We start from the raw sequence: 13,678 nt of genomic DNA, 5'->3' as shown, positions 1-13,678 counted from the left end.
ACTGGCTGTTATCATGGACGTATGGAGCTGATAAAAATGGAGTCCACTACTGGGATTTACCTACACCAGTCCAGGACAAAAATTTGGTTTGCAACTAAATGTGTGCAAACATCTCTATTTCCTTACGTTGCTTCAGCTCTGTGTGCTGATGGTGCCATAGTTGAAAAAGGACAAACTATTAACCTTTGTGATTGAAGTCATAGATGTAAGAAGGACAGGGGACCTTGGTAACCAGCCCAGGGGAGCCATGGGGCCAACAAACCAGGCCATCCCAGTCTGGAGGGCACACCTCATCTGCAGCAAGTGGGAGAGAAAGTCAACACATGAGTGTCACATGAGTCAGTTCATGCATTTGGAATGAGGTCCATTACCCTCACCATCACTGTGAGTAGAAGTCAGCTTGGCTTCACTGTAATGTGCTAATGTTTACTGAGGCTGACTGCGGTTCGACCATGGTTAAAGTCATTTTCTGAGGTTACAAACCAAATTTCAAGGACAAGCTGGTATAAACCTGCACTTCCTGAGACGGATGAAGAGAGCCCACCTGCCCCCACCCATCCTCACTACGTTCTACAGGAGTACTATAGAAGGTATGCACGTGATGTCACTTCCTCCCCGGGCCACGCCCCTCTAAGTCAGACTGAGTGTCTTAAACCAACCTGCTCAACATGACGGAGTATAGCAGTAAACACAGCCAGAGCAAAGGAACATGGGAAATCTGAAATTAAATGAAGGACAGTTGGACTGGACATGGATCTGTATGAGCTACCAAAGAACAAGTGGTCCATGAACACTGACATGTGGACACAAATGGAGGATCCAGACCTGATCCAGGGGGGAGGGGGTCAGCGCTATTTGGACCTGAAACTAATATACATGGTTTCATCAGGACTGACAACCAGGGTCCAAAACTAGGACCAGAACCAGCTGATCCAAAGGTTCCAAAACTAGGACCAGAACCAGCTGATCCAAAGGTTCCAAAACTAGGACCAGAACCAGCTGATCCAAAGGCTCCAAAACTAGGGCCCAGAACCAGCTGATCCATAGGCTCCAAAACTAGGGCCCAGAACCAGCTGATCCAAAGGCTCCAAAACTAGAGCCCAGAACCAGCTGATCCAAAGGTCATTTCCAGTAGACCGTGGACTGACCCCAGTGAATATATGCATGATCTACTGGGACTGAGGAGATTTACGGAGTCTAGTTCAGATCCAGTCCTGGTCCAACACAGATACTACTGCTGTGGACCAGCAGGGCACCACTGGATTCTGGGAAATTAGCAGATTTACACCACCTGGTTTAAATTACCACATTATTCTTGTAATATTATGGCTTTATTGTCGGAATATGACGACTTTAATCTCATAAATGAATGACATTTTTTTTAATTATGAGGGTTTTTTTATAACTACGACTTTATTCTCATAAAATTGTGGGTTTTATATCAATATTTTATGACTTCATATTTGTAGTGACCAGTGTTTTTCTTTTCTTCTGTGGTCCTAATACTCCGTCGTAGCTTTATTCTCCAGTTCCCCCGTATTTGTAAAACTAGGTTGGCCTCAGTTTCAGTTAGTTTACTAATCATGTAGGAGCACAAGGTTCACAATCACAAAATGAAGACAAAAACCATGAAAGATCTGATCATGAAACCAAGAGCTGCACTAAGAAGTAACAATAACTGTTGTCAATAATTGTAAATCCTCTTTCCAGGAAATTCAAACAGGAATTCCTTAAGGAACCATCCTGGGTCCAATTCTCTTTAGTTTGTATATCAATAATCTTCCTGAGGTTTGTCCAGAAGTCCATCTGCAGATGTATGCTGATGACACCGTTGTTCATGTTTCAGGGAAAGACTCTATGGTAGTCAATGACAAACTGAACCAGAGTCTCCTCTTGGCTCCAGGACTCCTGTCTCACCCTTAACACAAAGAAAACTAAGTGTATGTGTTTCTCCATCACAAAAGCTTCAAATGCAGCTGTGCAGGTCCAAATAAATGGGCAGAGCATTGAACAGGTGTCAGAGGAGAAATATTTAGGAATTATTTCAGATTTGCAATTGAATTTTAAAAGCCATGTCAAGAGAATGTGTAAAAGTGTCAGATCTAACATTAACTGCTTTAAGCTCATAAGGAAATGTTTAACTCATGAGTGTGTACAATTCTTCCTCAACTCAATGTTTCTCTCTCACCTGTGCTACACAGCCGCTGTGTGGTCACAAACTAGTCAGGAAATACTTGAACCAGTCCAACGCCTTTACAACAGGGCCCTGAAGGTCTTGTACCAAAAGCCGATTAGATTTCATCACTGTAGCCTTTTATCTAAATACAGTCTTTCATCATTTACCAATTTTATTAATTTGAACATAGTGAAACTGCTTTGTAGATGCCTTAGTGCACTGGACTGAAGCCTCTGAGAGCCTGTGTGCGTGGGCTGCAGAGTCGTGGCAGGGTCACCAGAGCAGCCTCAAATGGAGACTACAGAAAAACTGCCTCTGCTCGGTCTGCGTTCACCGTGAAAGGAGCTAATCTGTGGAACCTACTCTCCATTGAAATAAAATCTTTGACAAGCTTAGGTTCATTCAAAAAACTTATCAAAAAAAATGGATTTGCCAGAAACAGCAGTGTACTCATGTTTAATGCTTGTATAATGTTCATCTGTTTCTTTGCTTTAACCTGATTATTTTCTTTCCTATACCACAGTTTTGTTTGTAAAAGGTCATGGTCTCTCCATTTCTTTCTGTATTTTAACTTTTCATAAAAGCCTTTCCAGGGACCGGTGCTGCACATCAGCTTTTGCTATAAGCACCTTGATGCATGCATGGGATTGCTGTGTTACAGTTGGTCTATGTCTTTTGTATCTGTCCCTATCAAATAAACCAAATAAATAAACATTAGCCAAAACAATATGTACCGTAAATTCCGGACTATAGACCGCACCTGAATATAAGCCGCAGACCCTAATTTTAGAAAGAAAATCCATTTTGTACACGTATAAGCCGCTCCGGTTTATAAGCCGCAGGTGTCCACCAGTGGTGATTTCTCACAGACTGACAGAGAAGCCCGGCTTCCCCTGTCATTACCAAAATTAAATGGTTAAATCTGTTTGGTTGTGTTGACATTTCATTGACTACACGTGTTAAAACACGTTCATCTCACAGACGAGTTGGTTCAGAATCAGCTTTATCACAAATCATCAGACTCCATGTTGTTCACTTCTCATCCATTCCCGTTGCGCTGTTTCCTCATACGATCTGTGCTCAGTGCATTTCCCTGTTGAAGCCTGGCTTCTATGGGAGTCTATGGGACCGAGTGGAACCTTTTTGTTCATTGCATCAAAACTGGACGGTAATTGGATAAAGGTTTTCTTTGAGTTCAAATGAAATTCTTCCCTGTGTGTAAATGGGTCTGATATGTGTGAGCCTGCTGTCATATCTATAGGTTGATTCGTTGTTAATATGATGATTAAAAAACAAAAGACAAAAAACGAGGCAATTAAAGGATAGTAATAAAAGCACATTTTCTCTTTCTTTTTTTTTTGTCGGTGGATTTATCGGGGTCTCCTTTGGATTCGTGCCGATACGGGATTGACTTGCTTTTGCGCCGGCTGTGGATTCACAGACTTAAAATGACTTGAAAGACACTTGAAAGTGAACAAATTTTTGTTTTTCGTTAGAGTAGGACTTTTAATTTATTTTTAAAACATAAAGATTAAAAACAAGTAATTACGTCTGTTGTAATTTCATTTTCATTTAACATTACGCATGATGTGCGCATTAATTCTGAGATGCTTTAAATTTATGACGGTCTCTGGAGAGCTTTATTGGGAGTTTTCATTCAGAGTTTTGTTTTGTATATTTGTGAAACTATTAACATTTGAAGGTTTACTATTTTTCCTTAAAAGTTCCCCTTTTGTGTGTGTTAATATTAACTTTATATTGGTTAAGTTGTTAATGTTATCCATTCCTGCATACCTGGTAACAATAGACAGATTCTCCCCTGGGGTGTGGCAGGCAATAAGGGAAAATCGTCGTATAAGCCGCAGTGTTTAAAGCGTGGGAAAAAAGAAGCGGCTTATAGTCCAGAATTTACGGTAATTACCTCCACCAAGGAGGTTCTGTTTTTGCCGGTGTTGGTTTGTCTGTCTGTCTGTCTGTGAGCAAGACAACTCTAAAAGTTATGGACAGATTTGGATGAAAATTTCAGGAAATGTTGATACTGGCACAAGGAACAAACAATTAAATTTTGGTGGTGATCGGGGATGGGCGGCACTGATCTGCCTTGGCAGAGTTCTGCACTCTCTGAGCGCTTTTCTAGTTTTATACTGTAGTGAGCAAATGCAGTGACATTTCATTCTGTATACGCGTGTACATCTGAATGACAATAAAGTCTGTCTAAGTCTAAATCTATACTGTATTTTCTAGAAATTAAATAAAATCTGTGTATACCTATAACTCCCAAAAATAAAAAAGAAAATATTTTCAGTTTTTGTTCTCTCCGTATTTTGTGAGTATAAACACATTGCTTGGATTTTAACCTCCTCAGACCCAGCTCTGGGTTTTCTGTCCACATTGGTGGGCAAGAGTTTCACAACTTCATACAAAAAAAGAAAAGAAAACTGTCCACCACAAAGGACATTCCATAAAAATTTTAAAAACTGCATCTGAAAAAAACTGTTGCATCATGATATTTCCAATATAGGCACTTATTTAATACAAAAAAAAAAAAAAAGCTGGTACTTTACTGACATTTCCTGGGTCTGAGGAGGTTAATGAAATCATGATGTTGGAACAGAAGCATGTTTTCAATCTGAAATGAAGAAGCCACTTTTGCAGGTAGTATTTGTGTCCATTCTTGCCATTCCCAACTCAGCTGGCAGATAAGTGGCAAAGGGAAACCCATAATTAAACCAAAAAATAATTGGTGCTGTTTTGCTTGATTTCAGTGGTGCATTTGATATTACTGACCACGCCTTTCAACTGAAAAACTAGAATGTTTCAGATTTAATTTTTCTTCACTGTCGTAGCTTAAGAACTATCTCTCAAACAGGAGACAAATTGTTTTCTTCAACTGCTAGGTTTTTATTACAAAAACCAGTAACTTGCTATAACAGACTCCCTCTCACCTAATTCAAATACTGGTGGATGCTTATAAAGGTTCCAGTAACAAAAACATCACTGGTAAAATTTATATAGCTTTGAATTCAAAAGACAATGAGATATATTTTCACGCAAAAAATCAATGGGAGAGGCACCTGCATGAGGAAATACCAAAGGAGATCTGGTCAGAGAGATGGAAATCTCAAAACTGTTCTACAAACTCACTGTCATGGAGGGATTTTTGTTGGAAATGTCTGACCTGTTTCTTTATTACACCTGCACGAAAATCACATTTTTCTGGAGTTCATTTTTCCTGCTGGAGGGAGTGCGGTTCACTGGAGGCAGACCAAGCACATGTATTCTGCTCCTGTCCTGGTGTTGTCGGCTTTTGGGGAGAGATGACTCAACTGATGTATTCAGTTTTTGGTGTTCATTTTGATATGTCATTGGTTACTTTGTTTTTTAGCATTCCCCCAGAGGAATTAAGTAAAAGTGATATATATCTATTTAGAATAATGTTTGCCGCAGGCAAAAAAAAAAAAAAAGCCATCACCAAATATTGGCTAAAAAAGGACCCTTCCTCAATCTCCTTGGTGATAAAAATTATCAACCAAATCCATTTAATGGAAATGATGACATACAAGCTCCGCCTACAACAGCACAAGGCTGTAAAGTCCTGGAAAAAATGGGACTTTTTCATTCAATCTGTGGACAGTAAACAGTACGTAAATGTCTGAATGTACCTGTGACCATTTCTGTTTGTTTTGTGACTTATATTAAAACAATAAAAAATAAAGAACAAAAAAAAAAAGAAAAGAAAAAACAGTAACTTGCAAAGTGTCTCAGGGCAGTGGCCGGGGCTATGTTATTTACCATTTTTTACAAATGATGATTAGTGCTGAACAAGGCTACAGTACGGATGTATGCAGATGACTCAGTTGTGTACTTGTGCACTTAACACATGTGAGTTATGTACACTTTTAAAGTAGGAATTATGAGAATATTTGGTTCAAAGCAGAACATTAGCTAAGACCCACAGTTAAATCTGAAAAGAAAACATACTGGCATTACCCAGGTCCATGAAACTAAGCTGCTGGTAATACTGATAATAACACATTGTCTCGAAAAAAACACATATTTACAAAATAATAAATAAAATGAGAAGTGGCATTTCTGTAATAAGAAGATTCAAAACATGGCTGACACAAAAAGCAACTGATACTTTAATTTTATCAAGTCTTAACTACTGGCCAGTGATTAGGTCTAATGACACAGCACACCCAATGGCCAAACTACAAAAAAGACTAAACATAGCAGCACATTTGGTCCTTTGTTATGAATATTATTGTTATGCATAAAAGTCTGGGCTCGTTAATGGTATGAGACAAGCTGCTTTATTCACTGTTATTATTATAGGAATGTGTCCATTACAAAGACTCTGCATGTTTTGTACCAGAAATTCTATTACAGCTCTGTCAATCATAACTACTTTAGCAGACACAGCTGTGGGTAATTTTACTCTGCCAAGGATAAAGACCAATTACGTCCAGAGATCTGTAATGTTCAGAGCCATGCATGAATGGAACCCTGTCCCTGAACACATCACATAAGCAATCAGTGAAAAGAACGTCAGTCAAACAGTATCCCCTAAATGGGTACTAATGAAATATAAGTTTTGAATGGCATAGCACATCCCATCCAGCATGTGGGCCCCAGAAGGGTTACAACTGGGCTGCATAAAAGGGTGCCGTGCAAGGTTCTAATAGTTTTGGATTTTTCATTATAGTTTAGTTTTGACTTTTTTTCTCTAATTCAGTTAGTCTGAATTCGTTTTTAGAGCAGGTTTGATAGTTTTTATTAGTTTTCTTTCTTTTTTTTTTTTGTAAATGCTTAGTTTTAGTATCAATTTTAGTTTTGTTATATCTTTTCTCTTCTTCTCTGTCGTCATATTCTAATAAATCCCAGACAGGACTCTGCTGCTTTCTCCCAACTTTAGTCTCCATGTTTCCAGGTAGAGTGGGGACCAGAAGACGACTGGAAACCACAAGTGACGGACCGTTAAATATCACACGGTGCCAGCAGCTAAAATTACTAGAGCAAAATAAATTGATTTTGTAACAATCCGACATTGACAAAGACGAAAACAAAGGGAATTTTTTTCATAATTTTTATACGTTTTAGTTAGTTTCGTAAACACACAATACAGTTTCAGTTAGTTATCATTTTTACTTTTAAATATAGTTTTTATTTATTTCAGTTAACCAAAATGTTTTTACAATTCTAGTTTTCGTCATTTCGTTAGTTTTCGTTAACCCTTTCATGCATAGGTCACTCCAGTGGACAGTTCTCCAGCTGTTCTCTTGTATATTAATGGGTTCAGTTGTTTTAGTTCCATATCAGCCAACACAGTGGACACTTACGCATCATCTCATATCCTCACATTCAGACCATTACTATAACTTTGCTGTTCTTGATAAACCTGATCTGCACTAACATGTTTGAGTGTAAATCAATTGTTATTTGTTAGACAAGAAGGGGTTTTTTTTGCACATTATCTCGATGAAGTGCAGTGCTCTTCTAACGGGCCTCCCAGCTTGTGTTGTCAAACCACTACAGATGGTCCAGAATGCAGCAGCGCGTCTGGTCTTCAATCAGCCTAAAAGGGCACATGTCACCCCCTTACTCATTGAGTTCCACTGGTCTACCCATAGGTGCCCGTATCAAATTCAAATCGTTAATCCTAGCCTACAAAATTCTCAGTGGGTCTGCTCCTGTCTACTTAGGTGCACTGATAAAAGCTTATGTTGCCCCACGACCACTACGCTCGTCTGGGGAACGTAGTCTGGTGGTCCCCAGACCTTGTACAAGACAATCCAGGCTCTTTTCATGGGTCGTTCCACGTTGGTGGAACGCTCTACCAAGTGCTACAAGAACAGAGGCGTCCCTGCCTATCTTCAAGAAGCTCCTGAAGACCCAGCTCTTCCGAGAGCACCTCCTGTCCTAGCACTTTCAAACATTCCATTTTAAATATTCTAATAAGGTTTTTCCCAGGATTATCACAGATTTTCCCAGGATTATCTCTGGACCTGCTGCGGTGGTCCGGCCTCTTCCCTGCCCTCATCATCACCACTCACTTATCCTCAACTGCCTCCATGTGTCTCCCCCTACTCCCCCCTTCACCCCCAGTCTCTATCTCTATCGCTCTCTCTTTTTCCCCTTCTCTACTCTCTCTCTTTAACCCCAACTGGTCCAGGCAGACGTCCATCCTCCAGGAGTCTGGGTCTGCTCCAGGTTTCTGCTGTTAAAGGGAAGTTTTTCCTTCCACTGTCACCAGTCACAAGTGTTTGCTCCTGGAGGATTCTGTTGGGTTTCTGTAAATTGGCTTAGAGTCTGGTTTTGACCAACTCTATATGTAAAGTGTCATGAGAGAATTTTTTTTGTGATCTGGCGCTATATAAATAAAATTTGACTGATTGAGTGATTTTATTGGTTTTCCCCTGTAAGTCGCTTTGGAAAAAAGCGTCTGCCAAATGCATAAACATAAACATAAACATAAGTGAGGAATTAATAGCATTAGAATATGTTAAAATGTGAGACGACATCAGATTAGCAGCATTAAACATGTTTTTATTTCATTGTTTTGATATCTCACTCTGATATTGGGTTTTAAACACATATTTCTTTACTTCAAAAATTAAATGCATGGATATTTGTGTAACTCCACAGAAAAAAAAAACTCGATCGCATTGTTTTTTTCATGCCTAAGGAGGAATAAAAACACTGAAGAAAAAAATCTTTACTAATGTTCTCCCAATTAATGCATGAAAGGGTTAATGATAATAACCTTGCTTTTGAATGAATGAAAAAGCAGCATTTTACAGATTACATACGTGCATCCATGTCAAACTGTCCTTCTTAAAAAACAAATCAAAGAAATAAATCATTTATCAGTTATATTTCAAGGTCTCCCAAATGACAGGGAGGCATTTGGGAGTTCTGTGGTGGAGCTGTGGTTTGGTACCTGTGGTTCCTGGGTCGCTGTTGGACAGGTTCTGATGGCATTGTAGTTTCACTTCAAACAGGATGTACATCTGCTCCTGTGCGGACAGTGGACCATCGAACCCCATCTGCAAACACACAACATCACATCACATCTGCGGTCACAGTCACTCTGTAGGATATTCTGTCATTACTTTGAACAACGCTCAGAGTACTATTCAACTGATCATTGCTCATCTAGTCTTATTGGTGTAGAAGGAAAATTAATTATTGCTGATTAATTTTGTCTAAACTTTGTACTTGTAATTCTGACGGTTTTAGACTCTGTACTTATTATTCTGAAGATACTGAGCAAATCAATAAAATCTAGTTCAAACCAGATACTGCAGGGACATGTTATGGAACTTAGGTAAACATGCATACGTGAGCTGCACAGTATAAAGACTCTCAGTGAGACTTTAGCTCTGAATCTGTGTGGTGATCATTGCTGATTATCGCTGGTTGTTCACTTCAATCTGAAACATCATTCTGTAATACATTTTTATAAATCTACAGGTTTATTGTGCTTCTTTCATTCTCACCATAAAATCTAGGCCCCGACAAATGGTACACTGTTCATTTTAGATTAGGGTTATGAAGAGTTTAATAGATTGTGGATACTGTGCTCCCTGCTCCCAAACTACGAATATAGTTGTTGTTTTTTTCCACTATTTTTTATCTGTATTTTTCTGGTTTGTGTAGGTCATTAATAGATGTATTTTAGCTGTAAAATAATATATAACTGTGTGTGTACGTGTGTGTGTGTGTGTGTGTGTGTGTGTGTACGTATGTATGTATGCATGTAAATATATAGCACAGGTGTCAAACATGCGGCCCAGGGGCCAAAACCGGCCAGCCAAAGGGTCCAATCTGGCCCCTGGGATGAATTTGTGAAATGCAGAAATTATACCGAAGATATTAACAATCATCGGTGTTAAAATCATTTTAAGTCAGTTCAATCTAAAGTGGGTCAGACCAGCAAAACACTATCATAATAACCTATAAATAAAGAAAACCACAAATTTCTCTCTTTGTTTTAGTGTAAAAAAGGTAAAATTACACAAGAATGTTTACATTTACAGACTGGCCTTTTACCAATATGGGTCATTCCATGTCAATTCAACCAATGGTCTCCACATGACCCCCTCAGAAAATTCTGAAAAAATTCACACTTGTTCACCTACCAGATAAACAAACACATCCAAAATTTTAATGTCATATCTGTAATAGTTTAGGAGATACAGCCCTTTGAAAAGTCATGGTTATTTTTTTTAATTTTGCAAATTTGCTGTTGGTCCAACTTTGAGGAGCTCTGTCTCCTTAGGTATTCTATCCACACTGAAACTGAAACTGACTGTCTGGGCTGAAATCCCCCTGAAAAGACCAGATTTTGCATCAAAATAATTGTAGGTGCCTTCATGTTTGGTCCATGAGGCCTTGAAATCAGGCCAAAAGGCTCATTCTTTCAAATGTCCTCTCTCTTCAGGCTTGCACTGTGACAGAATGGATGACTGTGGAGACCTCATTTTTTTGCATGGATTCTAATGGTCAAGATGCAACAATGTACTGCAAAAAGATTGCATTTACATGAAAAGTGTTGCTGTGAGGCAATGAATAAAATGGGTTGATTTCAATTTTTCACAAAAATACTCTTTATTTGAGCACCCAAATTACCATGTGGCCAGTTAATGAAAGTTTCTACCATGTCTTCATATATGTTTCAAGATGTGCACAAAATTTTAGCTTTGGGATAGAACTGGTTCTATTTTTTTTTTTTTTTTTTTTTTTTTTTTTTTTTTTTTTTTTTTTACTGTATGACTATATTTTCTTCATACTGTATACAAACGTAGGTGTAAATGGCATTTTTAACAGTATAATGGTATTGATTAGAGCACAAGTTATGATAACACTGGAGATATTTGAACTAGGGTGTGGAACTGCAGGATGGTTCAGAGGGAATAATTCTAGGTTTCCCAGAACTGGATTTTGCATTTTGCAGAGAAAGTCCACATCTCAACTGTATCAGTTCCTTATTATCCTCACTGAGATCACCAACTTTCAGAAAGCCTGTTTGTCTTGATAATGTCTTTCTGTGATATTCATCCTTTAAGATCAATCCAACAACACATTTTTCCTCCATGATAAATACATTTGTTCAGGATTATGAATAGAATTCCCCAAATTAGGCTGGCCAGCATCATAAAAATTCTGGGAAACCTTAGCTCCATTTATGTCACTGACCCTGGTGAAACTGGGTCAGCTGACCAGCTCCATCCAATTCCTGAGAAGTCTCTACAACAGGCATCAACCTGAGCCAGATCTGGGGCTTGAATACCTAAGGAGACAGAGCTCCTCAAATTTGGCCCAAAAGCAAATTTGCAAAATTTAAAGAAAAACCATTAATTTTCAAAGGGCTGTATCTCCTAAACTATTTCAGATATGACATTAAAGTTTTGGATGTGTTCGTTTACCTGGTAGGTGAACAAGTGTGAATTTGTTCAGAATTTTCTGAGGGGGTCATGCGGGGCACTTTCTGAAATCTGGTTGATTTGGGATGGAATGACCCAAAATGTCAATAACCTGAAATGTCTTAAGAGAAGTATGTAGAATTTTCCCAATATTCTGCCTGTCGCTAAAGGTTTTTGTATTTGTAGATCCACTGTGATCTGTACGTTGGGATGCACAGGTATAAATGATAAACTAAAGTGTAATATTGCTAAAATTGCACTTATTTTTCTTAAAAATTTTCAGGTTCATGTTATGTTCAAATAGAGTTTGTAGATGAAAAACATTTTCATTATGGAATTTGACTTTTTTCACTCAAAAACATAGAGAAAACTTTGGTGTCGACATTATTTATCAGTTCTTATCCTACTTTTTATATTATTTGACTGGTCCGGCCCACTTTAGAACAGATTAGTCTGTATGTGGCCCCTGAACTCAAATGAGTTTGACACCCATGATATACTGGCATAAAGGGAGCCATCCATGGCATAAACAGACACACTGTCCAGAAAAGAAGCACATCATGGATATTTTTGTCAGTGAAATGAGGGGCTCTGTCAAAAGAATGGGCAATAAAGACATTTTCTGACATTTTTATTCCAAAAACAGCACAAAGAAATCCTGGTAGTCTGTTATAATGGTAGTCTTTTCACAAGCTAGTGATCAGTTACCGAGACGACGAACTGACAGAATGTCCATACAGAAACAGAGCTTCCCCCAAAACAATCTTTCTTGTTAATTTTGAAAAAGAAAAACACACTCTACAAACGTTACATTAAAAATCTAACTGCTGACAATAAAGACAACTATACTAAATACAGAAATAAGCTGACATATGTCATAAAATTAAGCAGGCGAAAATACCATAGCGCACTCATTAAGGCTTCTCATGGTGATCAGAAGCAATGGTGGAAAGTGCTAAATGAGCTTCTCAGCCAGGGACGTAAAACTACTGCGCTTCCTGACACTGGTATTATGCAAAATGCCAGATTTAATTCTAATGGTGGTGATCTTGCAAACAGTTTTAATAACCATTTTAACTCCACAGGAAAAACTCTCTCTGAAATTATAAGACCACCAGAGGATGCAAATGATCAACAATATCTTAAAGGTAATTATGTAAATTCCTTCTTTTTAGCACCAACTGATAAAACGGAAGTAACTAAAATCATCATGAAGATGAAACGCTCAAATACTGCAGGTGTGGATGGTATATGCAGTAAAATCAGAAAAGCAGGGCAGTAGGTTTGATTCTGACACTGGTGTGGACACTAAAGTGCTCTGAGGCAGCACTCCTGAAAGTTGATGTTTTTTTTTTTGCATTTGCAATCATAATTGCAATCATGTCGAGCTGATTAAACGAGCAAACAATCATAGTCAGAAAAAAAAATCAGTAATTGACAAGTTTATAATGCATATCTGAATATTTAAAGACAATACAAGAATTTAATGCATTCTGCAAAGTTATTCTCATGACAAACATATGCATTATTATTGAATCGACTGTGAATTTCCAGCCTCTCCTCCTGAATATAACTTGTATACGTATTTTAAATGATTTGTAAATAAAATGTGAACTGAATGAAATGATACATGTTGTGAATGCTGACACACAACACTTTGCTGTGCTTTGTGTGCCCTGGCACCTGCTTTGTATCCATACATCTAAAAGATGCCAATGTTCACATCCCTATTTATCCCCCTCGCAGAAAATATGTCCGATGTGCTTTTCAGGGGAACATGTACAAATACCTGGCTCTCCCATTTGCTCTTTCATTGAGTCTACAGGTGTTTGTGAAATTCAGAGGCTGCCATCGCACCGATGAGGGAGAAGGGAATGCGTTTGGCTCCATACAGAAACACCTGGCTCACAGCACCATCTCCCCAGCAGATCCAGACTGCTCACATCACATCTGGTTGCTCTGGGTTTCTCTATAAACTGGGAGAAAAATGTGTTGATTCCATCTTGGAATATCCCAGTGGTTCCTAACCTTTTTTGGCTTGTGACCCCATTTTGGCATTTTAAATTTCTGGCGACCC

The 13,678-nt window shown here is 38.5% G+C and overlaps 1 protein-coding gene across 1 annotated transcript in view; it reads right to left on the bottom strand.

The window, feature by feature from the left end:
* The window catches only part of pth2ra (parathyroid hormone 2 receptor a), a 149,646-nt gene that overhangs the window by 110,132 nt on the left and 25,836 nt on the right, over positions 1-13,678 (bottom strand). Inside the window, exons 2-3 of the mRNA XM_030124038.1 lie at positions 9,117-9,222; positions 184-294 (exon numbers count right to left, since the gene is read on the bottom strand). Coding sequence (XP_029979898.1) covers positions 184-294; positions 9,117-9,222 — 217 coding nt within the window. The remainder of the gene's footprint in view (positions 1-183; positions 295-9,116; positions 9,223-13,678) is intronic.

The sequence above is a fragment of the Sphaeramia orbicularis genome, chromosome 21 (assembly GCF_902148855.1).
Source record: "Sphaeramia orbicularis chromosome 21, fSphaOr1.1, whole genome shotgun sequence".
In the NCBI taxonomy this organism is placed as follows: domain Eukaryota; kingdom Metazoa; phylum Chordata; class Actinopteri; order Kurtiformes; family Apogonidae; genus Sphaeramia; species Sphaeramia orbicularis.
The sequence above is the reverse complement of the archived record's forward strand: the minus strand, read 5'-3'. Positions and strand labels throughout refer to the sequence as shown.